The 18,276-nt window shown below is 41.3% G+C and overlaps 1 protein-coding gene across 9 annotated transcripts in view; it reads right to left on the bottom strand.

Moving 5' to 3' along the window:
• STXBP4 (syntaxin binding protein 4) overlaps positions 1 to 18,276 on the bottom strand; it is a 124,310-nt gene that overhangs the window by 16,499 nt on the left and 89,535 nt on the right. For 8 of the 9 annotated variants that reach the window (XM_039500910.1, XM_039500918.1, XM_039500917.1 and 5 more), the window contains one exon: positions 9,520 to 9,577. In XM_039500910.1, coding sequence (XP_039356844.1) covers positions 9,520 to 9,577 — 58 coding nt within the window. Of the gene's footprint in view, positions 1 to 7,653; positions 8,429 to 9,519; positions 9,578 to 18,276 lie in introns of those variants that run through there. The other variant, XM_039500912.1, reaches the window with a different exon arrangement.

The raw sequence follows: 18,276 nt of genomic DNA, 5'->3' as shown, positions 1-18,276 counted from the left end.
TAGACAAATAAACACTGGCCTCAGTCTACCTAAGCATTCCAGAAGATTGAAATATTTGGGAATTCACATCTTGTTCTCCAGGAAAGATTTATTTAAAGTACAAGTTGTGCTTTCACTGTCTAAGACAGAATATAGCGTATGTCGAAGTGTAGGAACTTGCTTCTGTTAAGCAGCAAGAAAATGGTGTTTATAGGGGGCAAAATCCCCAGCTGCTACTTACAAATTTTACACATATGCAAGAAGTGGGTGGCAGTGGGAGGGAGAATAGCAAGGCCATACCTAATTTTAGGTGCTAGTCCCATGATGCAGAGCTTCCATATGTTAAAGGTGAAACAAAGTAGGAAGACAGAGGAGATTAACTGGAGTAGGTTGCTTTTGAAGAAAATTAATGTCCTTTTCTATGTTGTTCTTCCACTATGATTCTTCCAAAGCAACAGCAACTAATGGGATATTACATGGCATCAAAATACAGCCTGCCAATGAAAGCATGTATTGTCTCACAGGCTGTACTAACGGAATGCTATGACTCTCCTCTGAAGTCTTTTACTGCCAGATCATATGACTGCGTCAAATTATGCCCCAATTTACATTAGTTACAACCCCCAATTAGGTCAATGGGGATTGCATCTGAAGAAAATCTGGGCAGAATTTGTCCCATGTGTCTAACTATCAAGAGTGGTTCAAAGTGAACTTGCTCTTATCAAGATGAAATGGTATTTCCATATGAATGTCTCCCAATTGATCACTATATATACGCATTTCTGAATGCATGTGATTGCTCCCATGAGATCACATGAACTGCGCCCAAGGCCCTGGGTTTCACAGAGGAAATTCCCATGGGGGAATTATAAATTCTTTTGGAATCTGAGTAATTGGATTTCTCATGCTCATAACCAGATTGATGTTGAATCACGTCCTGCACAGGATTTTTTTATTCCCCTCAAAAATGGCAACAAGGTGAATGCATCAGATAGGCTGAACTGCTGGGGAACAAGATTAAGTCACCTGGGGTCTGAATTGCAGAGAGGCCTGTGAGAGAAGCTTCCATACTCCTGCTTCCTGCCAAATAGCATTAACTGCTGCACTTTTAGACTGTAGTGCAGAGATGCTGTTGGATGCCACCTCCTCTCTGCAGGTGATCAATTCACCATACACCGTAAACGGCAGATGAGGGGCACAATTTTTAAAAGCCCAAACCATCTTCTCCTAAGTACCAGAAGATCTGAAGATATGCCATTAATTCAGAAAAAAAAGAGAAGGTATTTAGAACCGTTTTACGTATCTGCCAGCCAGGTTGGAAACTTCTTATGGGATTGCTTTTAAAAATGCCAGTGTTTACGTGCCTTAGAGATCTCTGAACCCTTATCAGTTGGGAAGTAAAGGCCATTCCCTTCTCCTTCCACAGCACTGAGAGGAGAAATATGGATCTAATCATATAGAAGGGAAAAGGGTTTTCAATACCCAATTCTGTATTCTGTTATGTAGGAAACTCCCAAATGCTCCTGAAGTGCTCTTGGCTGCTAAGACACATGGGTCAAAGCATCAACTAAGCGTCACTTAGAGTAAGTTGGTAAAACGTTTCAGAAACCACTGGACCAAATTCACGGATGTAGGTTACACCACTGCTTACATATCAGGTTAAATTGGTCAGAAAATGAGTGTAACTGGTAGTGCAGTGCAATCTGTACCAGCGGTTATGAAAAATGAGTGCCACTTACATGACTTGTTGGCTGTAGCAGGAAGGTAAAAGATAAAATTTAACTTTCCCTTCACCTTACTTTGAGTTGCATCATATTACTTCAGACCCTCTTGGGACCAAGTTCAGCCCTCACTGACATCAGTTGGAGGCACACTCACGTATGTCAGGGACCCTATCTGATCCCCACTTACCACTCTATTGGTAGGATTTATATTCATTTTAGACCCCTGAAAGTCAAGTCAGTGCAAATTATGCTCACTTTTTCCACCAGTGTACTAGTGTGTAACCCACAGCACCATTTACATCACTTCTGAACTTTTCCCAGCAACCACATACGGCGCAGACATGGCCTTACTGCCCATAACAGCTTCAGCTCCAATCATGAGGCCCTACTGAAGTTTGAAAGGTAATTTCTCCATGCTTGCTAGTGCTTGACCATTGAATGCTTAACAATGTGGCTGATCAAAAATGAATAAATGAGGCACTAAAGTGCCCTAATGGGGGAGATTAAAAAAATTCTCAAACATTTAATTCATGTTCCAGCTCTAACTCTCAATGACATATATACAAAAATGCATCCATGTAAATGTTTTATTCATGTCAGTTATTCATACAAGTGGGTTTCACTGTAGTATGTAACAGAAGCCAGCTGGTTTACTTCTTTTAAACTCTGATTTCTCATGCACTTCAGACTGTTTCACCCCCCTTCAAAGATATTTATAGAAATTTCACAGCAAGCTACCTCAATCTTATGTGGTATTCAGCTTCCGTCCTGGAGTGTGTTTATTGCATGAGATCCACAAGAGATAGAATTAAGAGCCCCAACTACCTGACAGCCCAATAAAGTACCTTGCATGTGAAGCAGCTTATTAATTAAAAATAATTATCTTTAACAAACTGTAAAATCTTAATTAATTCAAACATCGTCATTGCAGTTTCTGTTCACTCCACAGCTTAACAACAACATGTTAAGAAGATGATGGAATTCAAATTTAAGGTGAGTTTACATGTGGCAACATTTGGGGAATTACAACTGTCATGACAACCAAGCCATGTTTCAATGCCTGGTTGTACCCACTGGAGTGCTAAAATAGTTCTGAGTACCTCAGGACTTTAGCTGTTCTAAATACCAAAGAGAAAGAAAGGATTGAAATTCACAGCCAAACAGTACAAGAGGGCTACAGAATTAGTGCTAGTGCTCTAAGTACCAAGCATAATCCCTATTTAAACATACAACAATTAGATTAAATCCTACTGAACAGGATCAGCTGATTAGAAGCACCTCAGGGTATGTTCCTTCCAGAAAAGGATACCTTTTAACCTCATGTAAACTCTTCTGGAAATTTGTATCACACTTTGTTAGAGGTCGGGGACTTCTGTGGCACTTGCTTCTTGCTGTGAATAGTTAACTTTCAGATTGACTTTACACAAAGGGCTTCACCATTCTCTTATCAGGCTGTCCTGCAAAGAGCCAGTTTTGGGCAGGCTTGCACTCCGTGCAAGCTCCTTGGAGCCAATGGTGTAAGCAAAGTCTGACTTTGTCCACAAGAAACAATATCCTTACATCTGGAGCAAGAACCGCTGCACCACTTTAATCCCAGTAATGGGGGGAGCTCTTGAGAGTGAGAGATTTCAGACAGTGGTCATGCCCGGGAACTTTGCACTCTTTTCCTTCACATATCAAGGAGGGTGTCTCTATGCTAATCTTGCAAAGGCAGATGTGGACAATGGAGTCTGGGATATGCCACAGGGGGTTGTGATGATAGAGATCCAGAGGCCCTAGCATCCTGGGTAAGGACTGTATTAAGAAACAGCTGCCATTGTTGATTTCTAGATAAGGATTGGAAGTGTGGAAAATCTCATGAGAAAGCCTGTTCTTGTGAGATTTCCAGCCCAAATTTGCACACTCAACCAGTGAGGATGGTGTGGAAAGCAGCTGAACATCTGAGGCTTTTTCTCTGCTGAACTCCTGCCACAGGAGGTTCATCCTCTACTGATCTGCACCTTATTACCACGTCAGCAAAAGTTTAACTTCAAAGTGCAGCTCTCAATAGAATCCTCTCAAGCATATTCAGCAGGTCCAGCATTTCACTGAGGCAGCAAGATAAACGAGACGCTGCATTTGAGACTTTCTACTGGTCACAGAACCCAAATGAAAAGAAATTAGATGAACAGTGAAATGTGACATTTCTTCTACTGTGTGAGATCAGTTGTTTTGTTGCTATTATAGATATTTAAGCAACCATGGATTTTGCCAGCTGCTACAGCTGTTGTCATTTCTTTAGGCCCCGGTTCGGCTTTCAGTCACACTGATATAAATGCAGGGTAACAAGACTGTAGCAAATGGAGCAAGGACCTCAGATTTACACAGAACAGAACCTTGCTTCAGCCTGACCGACTGAGCAAACCAACCAATTCATTTATAGGCCAAAAGTGGCAATACCCTATTTTCAATGTTTCATGTAAAATTCAATTTGCGTACATCTCCACACAATGAGTCTCTTACTTTATCAGTTTTATTTGTGGAAACTGCAGCGTATGTAAAATTGTATTGGAAAACACTACTTGTTTTAATTTCCTAAGTTATGTCTTCACGACATTCCTTGGTATACATCTCCTGCAGTAACCTACATCTGAAAATAATCAGCATATTAAACACAATGGCTCAAGCAGAACTTGAGTGCTGCAGCATATATGGTATGTTCTGAATCACTGTGAGAATACTGTGTCAGCTCTAATATATCTAGCTGCAGGCACCAGCGATGAATTAAAGACAATGTAGTAGTAAGTAAAAAAAAAAAGTTCTTGCTTTTGCTGGCTGGCACAGAAACTTAAATACACTACTTTACATATAACTTCCACAACGGTGCAGGGGAAAATCATTTTCACCCCACTGCAGAGGCCTCACTCACCACCCTCTTCCTCTCTTATGTGCCTTTGTGGAAGTCCTCTCCACAAGCAAAATAACGTGTGCCTAATCACTCATAGGAATTGAACAATTTGCCAGATTAGCCAGCTAGCAGAAGCAGCACATGATTAAGATTCACCGGTTATTAACTTAACAATGTACTGAATGGGCATCAACCATACTTTTAGCTGACTGTTCTCCTAACTGGTAAGAGGCAAGATAATGTTGCTCTGTGAATAAGCCCTTAATATTAACACAGCTGTGTTTCACCCACCTGATGGAAGAATAATATGCTAACTTAAATCACTTCCTGACAAAGTCTGACACACACACACACACACACACAGTAAACTGTTTGCTTTTCCTAGATTTTTCCAGTAGGATCAGAGAATTCAGCTAAAACATAATCTTGCTGTCACTCACTGAGAAATCAAGTGGAATCCGATCACAAGGAGGCATCTCAGCTGATTAGATCAGGAAGGCAAGGGAAATACAACACAACTTGCCCCCATATGCCCTTTTCTAGATAACATGGTTCATACGTGAACAGCAGCCTCGACAGGCTTAGGTAGAACAACAAATTTCCATCCAGCTTCAATGAAAAGTTTACAAATCTGAACAAAATGTGATGGGTAGGGAACTGCAAGTCTAAGTCTAACTAAAGCTGGATTTGATTGTGTCTGGGATTTGAGTCCAGTGTGTCCACAGTACCAGTTCAAAAGCATCGATCTGAACTGTGCAACTCTCACTCAGATTGGGGAACATTTACTCATACTAGGTGTCAGGGGGGGTGGCGAATGAGTAAGTGGTAATTACCACGCATAAGGGTTGCACAGGTGGGTCCACTATGCATTGCACAGTAAATATATGGATTCTATCCCATTATGATGAATATAGTAAGAATATTGGGCTTGATCCTGTCAGGTACTAAGCATTCTGGCCCTGACCCAGCAGAGCACTTAAGTATGTACTTAACTTTAGGCACATGAACAGTTCCATTATACAATGGGCCTGCTCTTGGGCTTAACGTTAACCACGTGCCTAAGTGCTCAGCTGGATCAGGACCAGAGTACTTAGCACTTTGCAGATCTTCTCATTTGGGTCAGGATTAAGAGCAATTTGCTTGTCCTATAAAATAACAGGTACAGCACTGCAATGTGAATGAACAGGAATGATTTACATGAACAATATATGTCTAGCTACTCGCAGGATATCAAGCAACTTTATGTTCATTTCACTGCCCATCTGAATTCCCTCAGAAGTAACAATTCCATTTTCAAGACCACTCTAGTATAAAAGATGGATCCTGTTCCGTGATAAGGCTGCTTTGTGCCACTTCAGCAACACACAGGAGCCCAAGGGCCAGCTTAACTGATCACACAGAGACTTCTCTAGGCAAGGGAATCTGGAAGCACTATATCTTATTCTGATACCTAGGAACCTTCACTCACCCTAAGGTTTCTTTGCCTGAACCCCAAATTACATGCATCAGTATCTCACTTTGTGCAGGTAGTGAACAGATAAAACTGAGTTTTTACTTTTGGGGGCCAATGTTGCTCCCATTAAAATCAATGAAACTCTGGCTATTAACTTCAACAGAAGCAGGATCAGACCTTAACTCAGGTAGGTCAACAATAAAATATTCATAGACACAAGCAGCATATTACACATTGCTCTCCACAGGGCATATCTGACACGTAACTGTTCCCTGCTATTTGACTTTACAGCATTTTAGAGAATAATGAAAATACAGGTGTAAGGGATACCTGATATTAACTAAATAAATAGTTACTAGAGACGGGCCTGGGGATGCAAAGTTTGCATCTAAAACTGGATCCGAAGTCTTACAGAGTGCAGGGGTATCTGGATGCTCAGTTCTCATTCAGACTCAATATAACAACATCAACTCAACTGTTTCATAATAATGCTAACTTTGCTTGCTAGTGTCTGCCACTGAAAGATCTCAAAACACTTTGCAAACATAAATCAAACTTACAAACCCCTGCTGGCAGGCAGGTCGGTCTTAAATAATCAGCCATGATCTTTCACAGCAAAAAGCAGACCTTTATATATTAGGGTACGAACAACAAGACAGGGGGGTCTTGATCCAAAGCCCACTTTAACATCAGTGGAAATCTTTCCATTAACATCGATGGGCTTTGGCTCAGGTTCAGATGGTTTATAATCATGCTGGTATCCTAGATCTAGAAGTATCAGAGGGGTAGCCGTGTTAGTCTTGATCTGTAAAAGCAGCAAAGAATCCTGTGGCACCTTATAGACTAACAGATGTTTTGCAGCATGAGCTTTCGTGGGTGAATACCCACTTCTTCGGATACAAGTAGTGGAAATTAATTTCCGAATTGCATCCGAAGAAGTGGGTGTTCACCCACGAAAGCTCATGCTGCAAAACGTCTGTTAGTCTATAAGGTGCCACAGGATTCTTTGCTGCTTTTATAGATCTAGAAGGTATTTTGTGATTCTTTATCTGTGCCATGCATCTGTATATGTATCATATTGGATGCTTTCGCCTGAAGTTTAAAGATATTATCACCTTTCCTTCATTTTTTGAAAATATTGAACTTGCACTGGTGACTTTTTTCTTTAAATCTTTCAGAAAAAAATTATGAAGGAAATCCTTTAATTAAGAAAAACCCAAGAGCACATGACAAAAAAGGGCCTGATCTTAGTGCTTTGTATTTTCTAGTCTCCCCCCTGAGGGTGATTACTTTTAAAGCTTTGTAGAGCTTGTCATTGTAATTTATATCACATTTTATTGTATCATCTCAATGTCACCTCTCCTCTAGTCTTGGGAGGGTTGTCAGAAAATTCATTCAACTGCAGGTGACATTTGGCCATACAGATTTTTCCTTAATCTTATTTTTGGTGACATAAGTTTGTTTGCTATTATAACATCTACGCTATACTGCACATGCTGAAATGATGATGCATTACTGACTAACATAATGAATAGATTTAACTAACCAGTAATCACCAGGAGCACATTTTTTTTTTCCAATCTCCTCTCATCTTTGGTAACACTAATACAACGGAGATGACAAGCACCTTGGCTGTTGAGACAATGGTAGTTTTACTATACACAGAGCAAAACATGACAGTGAGGAGATAGCCATATATGTATTTTTCTTAAAATAACAGAAATTGAATCAGATTATTTATTTTTCTTTGGCTTAAAATACTCGAGATGCATACTGACAGCAGAAGTTTTTAGTATAGCTAAAATATTTGCATTGACAAGCACTGAAATGCACAAAGAATATGACAAAAGATCTTGGTAACAGGCCCAATTTCAATGGCAATATTCACTGAGTAAGGGTAGGCTAACCTAAAGGCAGTGAAAATTTGACTTGTCAGAACCCTGTGATTTTAAGTTAGTGACCCTATGATTAACATCTTAAGTGGAAAGCTTAGCAAGTAATAACTTCTCTTTTAAATCAATGGCAGGAAACTTGGGAGTCTCTTGTTTACTTTATAATTATGATGAAATGCCTACCACTCTGCTCCTTCAATCCATTACAACAACAGAACAACTTAATTCCAGATACAAAACTGGCTACAAAATCCATTTTCTACAAAACAAGAACATGACTTTCTGACACAACAGGAATGGTTTTAGATATAGTCTGACTGGGCAGCTACAGAGGGTAATCACATGGTAAAAGACATTCTGCTGGGACTAGTTACAAAGAGAAACTAACACGTTAGTCCTTTTCCTTGTGCAGTTTTCTGGGTGAAAAGATTGCAGATGGAAGTTGATTAGGTTTAGTCAGTGTCTGTCAGCATCTAGGCTCTTTAACACTTGTCTGGATACAAAGAAAAACTGATTAGTTTTGTACCAAGCTAGCCAGTACTCCTTCACAGCCAGTTCTTGACGAAGTACACGATACAGAAGGTAACTGACTGGTCTACACAGTGGATTGAAGCCTTTACACACAAAAGAGACTGCAGAAGGAAACTGATTAGCATCCTATTCATTTTCCTCTGCTTTCTGCATGTGCAAAGCTTTCTGGCCCTATAGAAACTGTGATGGGTGCCAATATGCATAGATGACAGAGGACAAGATGATAAAGGAAGACAAAAAGAGCAAAAAGGGAGGGGAGAGGGAAAAAAAGAATAGAAACGCTAAAAAGGAAACCATAAAAAGAGATGAAAAAAAGTATTACTGGGAGCTGCTCAGATACTATCTGCTCAGAATAGAATAAAATGATGCACAGACACCAAGCTGTGTACCTGAGTTGTCTATCTGGCTGCCCAGGAAAAACGGCAGACAGTGCAAAGGATTCTGGAGTTTTGCTTAAGTAATGTATGGGGCACAGGTGCCATATCCCAGATTCAACAAAGGTGTCAGTGCATCTAGAGAGCCCTAAGGTTTGTGTATTATTACAGGAAGAGCTCCTAGGGTCGGAGCCAGAGCTACAGCTCCCAAAGCACTGAGTACTGTCTGATGGTTCCCCAGCACTGAGGCTCCCAACCAGTTTTAACACGGATTTTTTCATTTTAGCATTTGAATGTTCGGGCCCATGAACTTTTTAGGGGTTGGGATTTTCCCATCCCTATTCGCAACACTCAAAGGATCAAAGACTTTTGAAGTAACCAAAACAAGATGAGGTTGGAAGTTAGTCACCTGACTACCAGTGAATTTCAATAGGATTTGGGTACCTAATTCCCTTGGAATTCTTTGAAAAGCCCAGTCTCATATGTTTGTCCCTAAAAAGTCTATAAATGATGTCACTAACAAACTGTATATAAGAGGGATGATGTTTCTTGTCATGTTACTGATTTTAATGTTCCTCCTAGAAAGTTTAGATCTTTTTACCCCGATTATCTGAATCTTTCCCTATCATCCTCCAGATGTGATAGAAACTGCTTACATAGCTTTGATGCCGGTACTCACTTGATAAAGTACTTGATTCCATCTGCTGTGTAAGCTTCTTCCCATCCATAAGGTAAGCCTAAGGTGAAATAAAGAAATAAAATTACTCTCAAAGCTTGGAAGACACCATGAAATTACATTTTGGTATGGTAATGATTAGAATACTATAGCCTTCAATCAGGGCATACAAATATTACTTTCAAAAGCCTGTTAGTTTTTTTTTATATATATAGAATACAGTAATACTTATGTCCAGTGAAGCTTAATGGTTTTAAACTATGTCACAAAAGTATTACCAGTTAACTAAAACCTGAATCGTTATTAGTCTTATTTGCAAGTAAACTGATAGTCTGGTAGAATTTCAGGTCTGATTCTTAACAGGCTTGAACTTTGTGTTATCATTTACACCTAGGCAAAAGTGTAAAAACAACCACTCTGATTTGCTAGTGTTTGACACCTACTTTGCACAGGTGTAAGTGACTCCACCAGGCAGGAAGCTGAGCAGAATCAGGCTTTTTGTGGCCTTTACAACCCTGAAACTCCTTGGAAATTTACTAGCAAACCTTTCTGAGACACTAAGAGCTAGCTTCAGAGAAAAGGTATAGATGTTTCCATGCTAAGTACAATTTACAAAGTGCTACATGGAGTTTTCAGATGTGTGACTAGTCAATGGGAGTCACGGACTTAATGCCATAGCACTTAACATAGTGAAAGAAAACTTCTGAGAAGATGGGGTTGTTATATATAATAACTAAGCTATCTGCTCTTTTCTCCACAGGTAATTATTAGAAGCACTACTTTCTGAGACAGAACTTTGGCTATAAATACTGGGTTTTATTTTGAATGTGACCCTGTGTGAAAGACTGTTGATGTGGGTGAGATGTTTCAGGAAAGCCTTTCAACTTGACTTTTACCTGTGCTGTGCTACACTTCTCTTTTTCTCTTTGAAAATTCAGTGAATAAAGGAAAAGTTAAGGGAAAAAATGCCATAGCAATAGATGATGTGGATTAAAGCCAGGATCACGCTCTTAGTAGAAGCTGAAAAATGCTGGAGAAAGTAGCAAAAGTCAGTATGCAAAGGTGATCCTGCATTTGAGCAGTAGTTTATACTAACTTAGATAAATCAAAGTGTAAGGACCTGAGAAACAACCCTTTGGAGATTGGAGGCATACAGACATGCATGTATATTGTTCTGTGTGCGCTTGGATTTGGAAGGCATCTGGAATCTTAGCGAGCTAGGAGTTAAAATGTTTTTGTTCAAGCCCCACAGTATCTCAAAAAGCAGCTCATCAGAACTATCTGTGAGCTTGCTGGATTGCACGCAGCATACAGTGTCTGAGAAATTCTCCATACCAAGGCAGGCCCCAAGAGCACAGGCATTAGATACCCTTCCCCTAACATGTCCAGCTTTCTTCCTCCCACAAGCCTACCCAGGACAGCAATCCAACAGGATCTCTAGCTTTGCCATTCCTTCATTCCAAAGGCTTCCAGTGTTTCTGCTTAGCTATCTGGGATGGGAAGCCGCCCAATCTCTCCTATTGGAGCTGATTCACTTTGTATAAATATTCTTTGAGGGGTGGACGGAGAGAAAGGCTCTACTGCCTGATGTTTTGGGCACTCACCTGGGATATGGAAATGCAGGTTCAAGGCCATGCTCTGAATCAGGCAGATCAGAGACTTAAACCTGGGTCTCCCATACCCCAGGTGAGGGTGCACACGCTCGCTGTTTGCAGAAATGTCATCCTGGACCTGAGAAACCTTCCTGACAAAAACAATAAAGTTTCCATTAAAAGTTCTGGTTTTGACAAATCAGTATTTTCCTATAAAAAATTGTCAACCAGCTCTAGCCTTTAGTTCTCAGACAGGACGAGAGTTCTTTGCACCTGCAGAGGCACTGCTTTCAAAGGGTGGAACTGAGGCTGCAGGTGTAAATGATTTTTTTGGACATATCTGAGGCCCAAATGCAACTAACAGAACACAACAGAAAAGCAACAAGGTGTGCCACTGGCTGGGCAGAAACTACAGAGCTGGTGAAGAGAAGTCCTGAGCTGGCATATGCTGAACAACTCCAGTGGCCTCAGTGCTATTTAGGAGAGCTTTAACTAAAGAAAAGTTCTGATGGACATTTTCCAACCAGCTCTAACTAGCAAACTCTCTGAAATTTGGAATTGTATATGGCACTACCCATATGCCCATTGTATCTACTATAAATCCTCACAATCCACACCTAAAAACAATTTCACATACTATTCATGGGGGAAAACAAAAACAACCCTATAGAGGACTATTGATGCACGACAGCCTCCAGAATCTGACTCCCATAAAGGGGGGGGGGGGGAGGGAAAGAGAAGGCTGTAGTAAGTTATTAACGTGTTGTCAGTGAATTTACCCTGGCGTTCAACTATTGTGAGAGGAAGTAGATTCAGTCCTTCTGTGAACATCTGATTATAAATTGGTTGAAAATTTATACATATTATACATAGAAAATTTGTACATATTAATCTTCCAAATTTTCTTTGAGAATAGTTTATTACACATATTATAGCTTGTGAGGAGGAATAAGGATGAAATTCCAACCTCTCTATATAGTTCCTTAAAACTGTAGTCATACTATTGTTTTTAAATATGGAGAATCATTTTCTGAAATCAGAGTAAGTTTTTGAGCGAGACAATCTTTCTCTGGGACTAGTGTGATCTAAACAAAACCAGAAAAGATAGAGCCTTTGTGATACTAAAGGAAAAATCTTGGCCCCACTGAAATCAGTGAGTCCAGGATTTCATCCCTTATGTACTTCTGCCTTCTCTGACCCTTCACGTGCCTGCTCGAACATTAGATAAAATTTTTCTGCACAATCACTGATGAAATGTCAGTGATGGATTTACTTTCACACTTTTTAAAGTCCTCTATGTCAACCTCTTCATTTGTCAGTGACAACCTCTCCACTGTCAGTGAAGTATCTGTTTAGATACAAGCAGTTGCCTTCATGACAGAATGTTCAGAATTCTTAAGATCTCTGGTCAGCCAAGCATAAGAAGCAAATTGAAGAGAAATTGAACTTCACAAATTTGCAGAGCCTCTCCACCCCCCTTTCTGTCTTAATGCCATTTATAACTATGATATTTTTGATTACAGCAAAGGAATGCAAACTCCAAGAACTGGATTTTGTCTGATACACTGGGGGTTTGACCAAGCTGTTTCATTTCATTCTTGTAAATGAAAATTATAAGCAGGTGACTTATTCAAAATTTTAAAGAAACCATAAAGTTTTAATGAAGAAAATTCTCGACAAGGGAGCACTTGAGCATTAATTATCATTATTTATGACTGCATGTCACTTGTAAAAGAAGCTTTTGAGACATTTGCTATTGCTGTAGCAATCTATTCTAATTTGGCTTCCTGACTTCTACTGCATCAGGTTAAAGCTCCTCTTAACCCAGCACTGCTAGTTTCATTTCCTATTTTTCACCTTTTAGTTCCTTAATCTCCTCTGATTCCTCTGTTGTTACTGCCCCCTTTATCCTTTTTCTCCACTCTTGGGGCTTTGTCTACACTTAAAACGCTACGACAGCGCTGATGCAGCTGCGTCAGTACTGCACTTCAGTGCAGACACTACCAGGAAGAGTTCTCCCATCAGCATAGGTAATCTATCTCCAGGAGAAGGGCCAGCTCCAGGCACCAGCTTACCAAGGCGGTAAGCTTGGGGCGGCCACTTCGGAGAGGGGCGGCATGTCCAGCTATTTGGTGGAGGGTCCCTCACTCCCGGTTGGAGCGAAGGACCTCCCGCTGAATTGCCGCAGATCGCAATCGTGGCTTTTTTTCTTTTTGGCTGCTTGGGGCGACAAAACCCCTGGAGCCAGCCCTGTCCAGGAGAGGTGGTAGCTAGGGCGATGGACGATTTCTTCTGTTGACCTGGTGCTGTCTACATGAGTACTTAACTATGCCACTCAGGGGTGTGGATTTTTCACACTCCCAAGGAATGTAATTATGTCAACCCAATTTTCTAGTATTGACCAGCCCTCAGTTTTGTGCTTCCTTTTCTCATTGCTCCGGCTGTTAGAAAAGAGCTCCCATGTCTTGTTAGTTGTTTCCTTTGCACCCATTGCCCCTGGATATAGCGTTCATCTCCTTCAAACCCACTTGTTACATGGAATCATTCATAAGCTGATCTACTTACCAGTGCTATCTCCACACCCTCTTGGGTCAGAACTGTTGCCCCATATATGGCTGAAACTCATTAAGCACTTCCATTTCCAATTGTTAATGGGAGTTGAAGGTGCTCGATGACACTCAGGACTGTGTTCTGCAACCCAAATAATCTGGCCTACATAGTATAAACTCACTGAGTCTTATACTTCTTATGCGTTTCCTATTTGCTTTGTAAAGCGCTATATTCATTTGTGGAATTGCATAAATAATACATCTTGGTTGCGGGTGGCTGCAAATTCCCTCTTTCAAAAAAATAAAATACATACAGTAGTTCAAAGATGAATTTCTTTGCAGCAAACAAAATGCAGTACTGTGCTGATTTTTTGTTACATATATTTGAAGTTTCCAAATAAAAGTACAGTAGCATAATGGTACCTACAGTTGGAAAAGACCTATTTTATGATTTAGTGAACCCCTCATTGTAGCAGAATCGTTTCGATAGAGGACATATTAGAAATTAGACCTAGGAGAGATTTAACATTTTTATTAAAGCTAATGTTAAAAAAATTATGTACTACATAGGTTGAGAAAAGAGTGCCTGTACATCTGGGTATAGTGCTCAGATTATCCACAAATACAGAGTTTGTTTTTACAAGTCATATGATACATAGAGTACATAAACAGCAATAACCCAAAGTTAGGAGAATAAATTTAACAATACAATTTAGATATTAGAATCCAAATACTCAGGTACATACATCACTCATGAAGAGTTGTACAGAAAGTTGGTTGTGGAAAGCAAAATATATCAATGAGTGGAGACTGTCCCTCAGTAATTGTAATTGAGAATTAGGCGTGTCGTTCTGCTCTAGATGCTCAAACACACCCTTGAAGTATGAGAATAGTCTCTCGGATGGGATTGCGCAGTAAAATGAGGGCCCGTTGAGGATCTCTCTCATAGCCATAGGGCCGTTTGACTGGTAGAGCTTCTGGATCCTAGAAGCTGCTGCTGGGTCATACCAGCGACTGATGTTCCTTCTCCTGGCTTCTCTCCTGTGGTGGTGGTGGTGGTTGTGTCTCCATGCAGGAGTTCTGTGAACAGTTGACATGTTCTCCTGAGTTCCCTTCCTCCCAGATACGATTTCTGCAGACAGGTCTTTAGTGAGTCCGTCTACAAAGAGGTCAAAGTCATCGAAGGAGGCTGTCCTCGCCATCTCCTCTATCCAAGCGGCTTGCCATGGTGTGGCGGCCCTCGCTGTGGGCTGCTGCTTCTCTGGTTGCTTAATCTCCACAGGTTCAGGCTGTAAAATTGCTGTGGGATTAGCCTGTTGCCTATTTTCCTCCCTGTGTTGATTATTCTGTTTGACTGGCTCTTGAGGAGTGATCTCTGGAACGAGGGAAGTGTCTTCCCTTACAGATTTTAGGGCAGCACTTGTCCTTTTAGGAAGGACAGTTTTTGAGGCAGCGGTGCTGGCCATTTTAAGGATGCGGTCTTGCTTGGGAGTTTCCAGAGAGATGCTGGTCCTTCTGTGGGTGAGTTCTGTCTGGGGTGGGGTGGGGGTGTGTGTGCATCTTTGATGTAGTATGAGACCTTCTTGGGGCAAGATCCCGTTGGGTGGTTTTGGAGGCCATGCTGGTCCGCCTAGGGGTGAGGTCCCGTTGCGTGGTCCTAACAGCAGCAATAGCTCCTCCACTGTCTGGGTCTCGCTGGGTAGCTGTGCAGTGACACTAGCTCTTCTGAGGACAGGGTCCTGTGAAGTTACCTGTGGGGGGGGGGCACTGACCCTTCTGATGATGGCACCGTGCTGGTCGTTCTGTGAGGAAGAACTAAGCTGTCTGGAGATGGCATTGCCTTGTATAAACTACAAGGGAGTGTCAATCCTACTCTTGGCAGGGTCCAGCTTAGGGATATTTGAGGCAGCACATACTCTTTCAATGGCAGTATCTTGTTGGGTGATCCCGGGGACAGGAGTTGTCCTTCCCTCAGTAGATTGTTGGACTACCTTTTCGTGCTGTGGCTCTGGAGGAGTTGTCTGGGATGCAGTGGCCGGAGTATTTGTGCAGCCGGAGCTGGAGTATGTGGTGTTTCTGCATTCAGAGCAGAGATGGGGTGTCGGCAACACAGACTGGTAGAGTTTGACTCTTCTGGTGTGAGAAGTCCTTTGCAGGTACTTGATGCAACTTACGTTTCTTCTGCGTCTCAAAGGCAAGTCACAGAGGACACACCGGAAGGCGATCTGTTTGCTATGGATTTTTTTGAGGTGTCTGCTGAGACCGTCAAAGTACTGGAATCCTCGGACCAGATAGAAGAAGGGGCAGAGGAGGATGTCCATAGGGAGGGGATACTGGAGGTAGATGCAATCGTTCTCCTTTTCTTCTCCCTCTGCTGGATGGGCTTCAGTCGTATCAGTGGACTTGCTAGATGGTTCAACTATAGAGAGGTCCAATGGAGCAAGCCTCTAGTGAGGTCCCGCTAAGGAGAGGCCGGTCTCTGAGGAGAGGCTGGTCCTGCTTGCTGAGGTACCTTCTTGTACAGTAGAACAATCATCATCATCAGGATCCTGGGAAATAGAGGAGATGGAAGAAGTTCTCCCTATAGCATCCTTCTCCTGAAAAACAGTCGAGATGATGTTTGTCCTGGCTGTGATGTCCCAGAAGGTCGTCCTTGAGGTGCAAATCTCCCTGCAGCAGCATCTCCATGGGTTTTCTTCAAGGAAGCGCTGCTTGTCCCATTGATGCTGCTCATCTGCGATGTCCTGGAAGAGCTGAGGATCTTCTTAGAGGCTGTTTCCCCATGGGCGTTCCATGCAGCAGCAGTGGTCTGAGCAGCAGTTGAAGATTTCTGTAGAATCAGCGAGGGAGCTATCATCTTCTTCGTCTATCCTGGAACCTCCAAAGCAGCATGAAGATTTTCTTTTGAAGCAGTAGAATCCATCTTCAAAGCAGTAGTCTTCTTCAGAATAGGAGGTCGAGTCTTCTAGAAGGTATAGTTTCTGCCTCAGTAATTAAACTGATAAGAACAGGTACTACACTTGATCTTCGGTCTTGATTGTGTTTCCTTATGTAGAAAAGTGCCTAGTTTCACGGGGCAGTCATCGTGACCTAAAAATAGCTAAGTAATGCAGCTCTTTTCAAATAAATTAATTTAAAAAAATATTTTAAAAAATATTTTCAAAATAGAGATGCAATAGAATTGCTGATCAGATATACATGCAGGAGACCAAACTAAGTTCTTATTCAGTTTATGCTCAGGCAAAACTGCCACTGATTTGCCTGAATAAGGGCTAAAGACAACAAATCTAGGCCCAAGAAGTCCCATTTTTCATATATTCTGACACATTTTCCCAGTGGGAGTAAGGGACACAGAGTCTGGCCCTTAAGTCACAATCCAGCAAACCACTTAAGCACATGCTCAACTTTAAACATGTGAGTAGTTCCACTGTGGTCAAGTCTAGATTGGGGCCTTCGTGAATAACATCTTAGGCACAAAATAGTCTTATGTATATAGGGGGGAAGTCTGTGTTCCGTTATGGGATTTGGATGTCCTAAACAGGGTCTTACATTTGAAAACTGAAGGGCTCAGTGATGCAAGGCCCTGAACACTTCGGCTTCATCCGGGAAAGTTCTTAAGCTCATGCTTAACTTTAAGCACATGAGCAGTCCCGTTGACAATCCGATAGACTGCAGAGCTTGTGAAGTTCTTTCTATGGCCTACTGCTGAATGAGAATTAAAATAAAAAATAAAATGCAATTAACGTTAACTGGAGTGTGAATATTGTTTTATTTCATACCTTGTGGTTTGGGTACAGTCTAGTGGATTCTAGACACTCATTTAATCATTTGCTGAATGCTTTTAGTGTTCAGTAACTAAAGAGAGGCAATGGCCCCAACCTAGCACCACTTGTCAATTGCTGTATTCAAGTGCTTAAAGTTTAGCACATGGCTCAATATCTTTGCTGGATCAGTCCACAGTGTTCAGTGCCTTGCCCTCAATTTTCAAATGTGGGGACATTTATAGATCTTCCAAATCCCATATCTGGACACACCAACTTCCCCTTGGCGCATAAAACTATTTAGTACCAAATTTAATTTACTATTCACAAAGGCCCCAGTCTAGACTTCATTTGACCACAGGGGGGAATACTTACCTGCTTAAAGTTAAGCATGGCCTTAAGTGCTTTGCTGGATTGTGGGTTAAGGTGAACCTCTTACTCCCACTGGTGAGCAGTTACTGCAATAAATAGTCTCACTGAATTCAAAAGGACTCGTCAGGAGTAATTGCTCACGACTGGGACTGAAGTGTTCACAATCTAGCTCTAAATCAATAAGGCCCTGATCCACAGCCCACTGAAGTCAGTGGGAATCTTCATTGACTTCAATGGGCTTTGGGTCAGGACCTAGATATGCTTAAGTAATTGTCCAAATTCATGATCTAAAAGTATTGTTAATGCGTGTTGGAAAATAGGGCCCTAAACATCAAATTCTTTTAATAAAAGAGGTTTTGAATAGAGCTCATCTCAACATCCACCAATGCATGTGATATATCCATGCATGCTATTATCAGCTGTTATACCTTCTCAACATGACCTATGCATCCAAAATTCATTTGTCAACAAGATTAAAATCTTTGG

This window comes from Mauremys reevesii, linkage group 15 (genome assembly GCF_016161935.1).
Source record: "Mauremys reevesii isolate NIE-2019 linkage group 15, ASM1616193v1, whole genome shotgun sequence".
Taxonomy (NCBI): Eukaryota; Metazoa; Chordata; order Testudines; family Geoemydidae; genus Mauremys; species Mauremys reevesii.
Note: the sequence above shows the minus strand (reverse complement) of the source record. Positions and strands in the feature narration are given on the sequence as shown.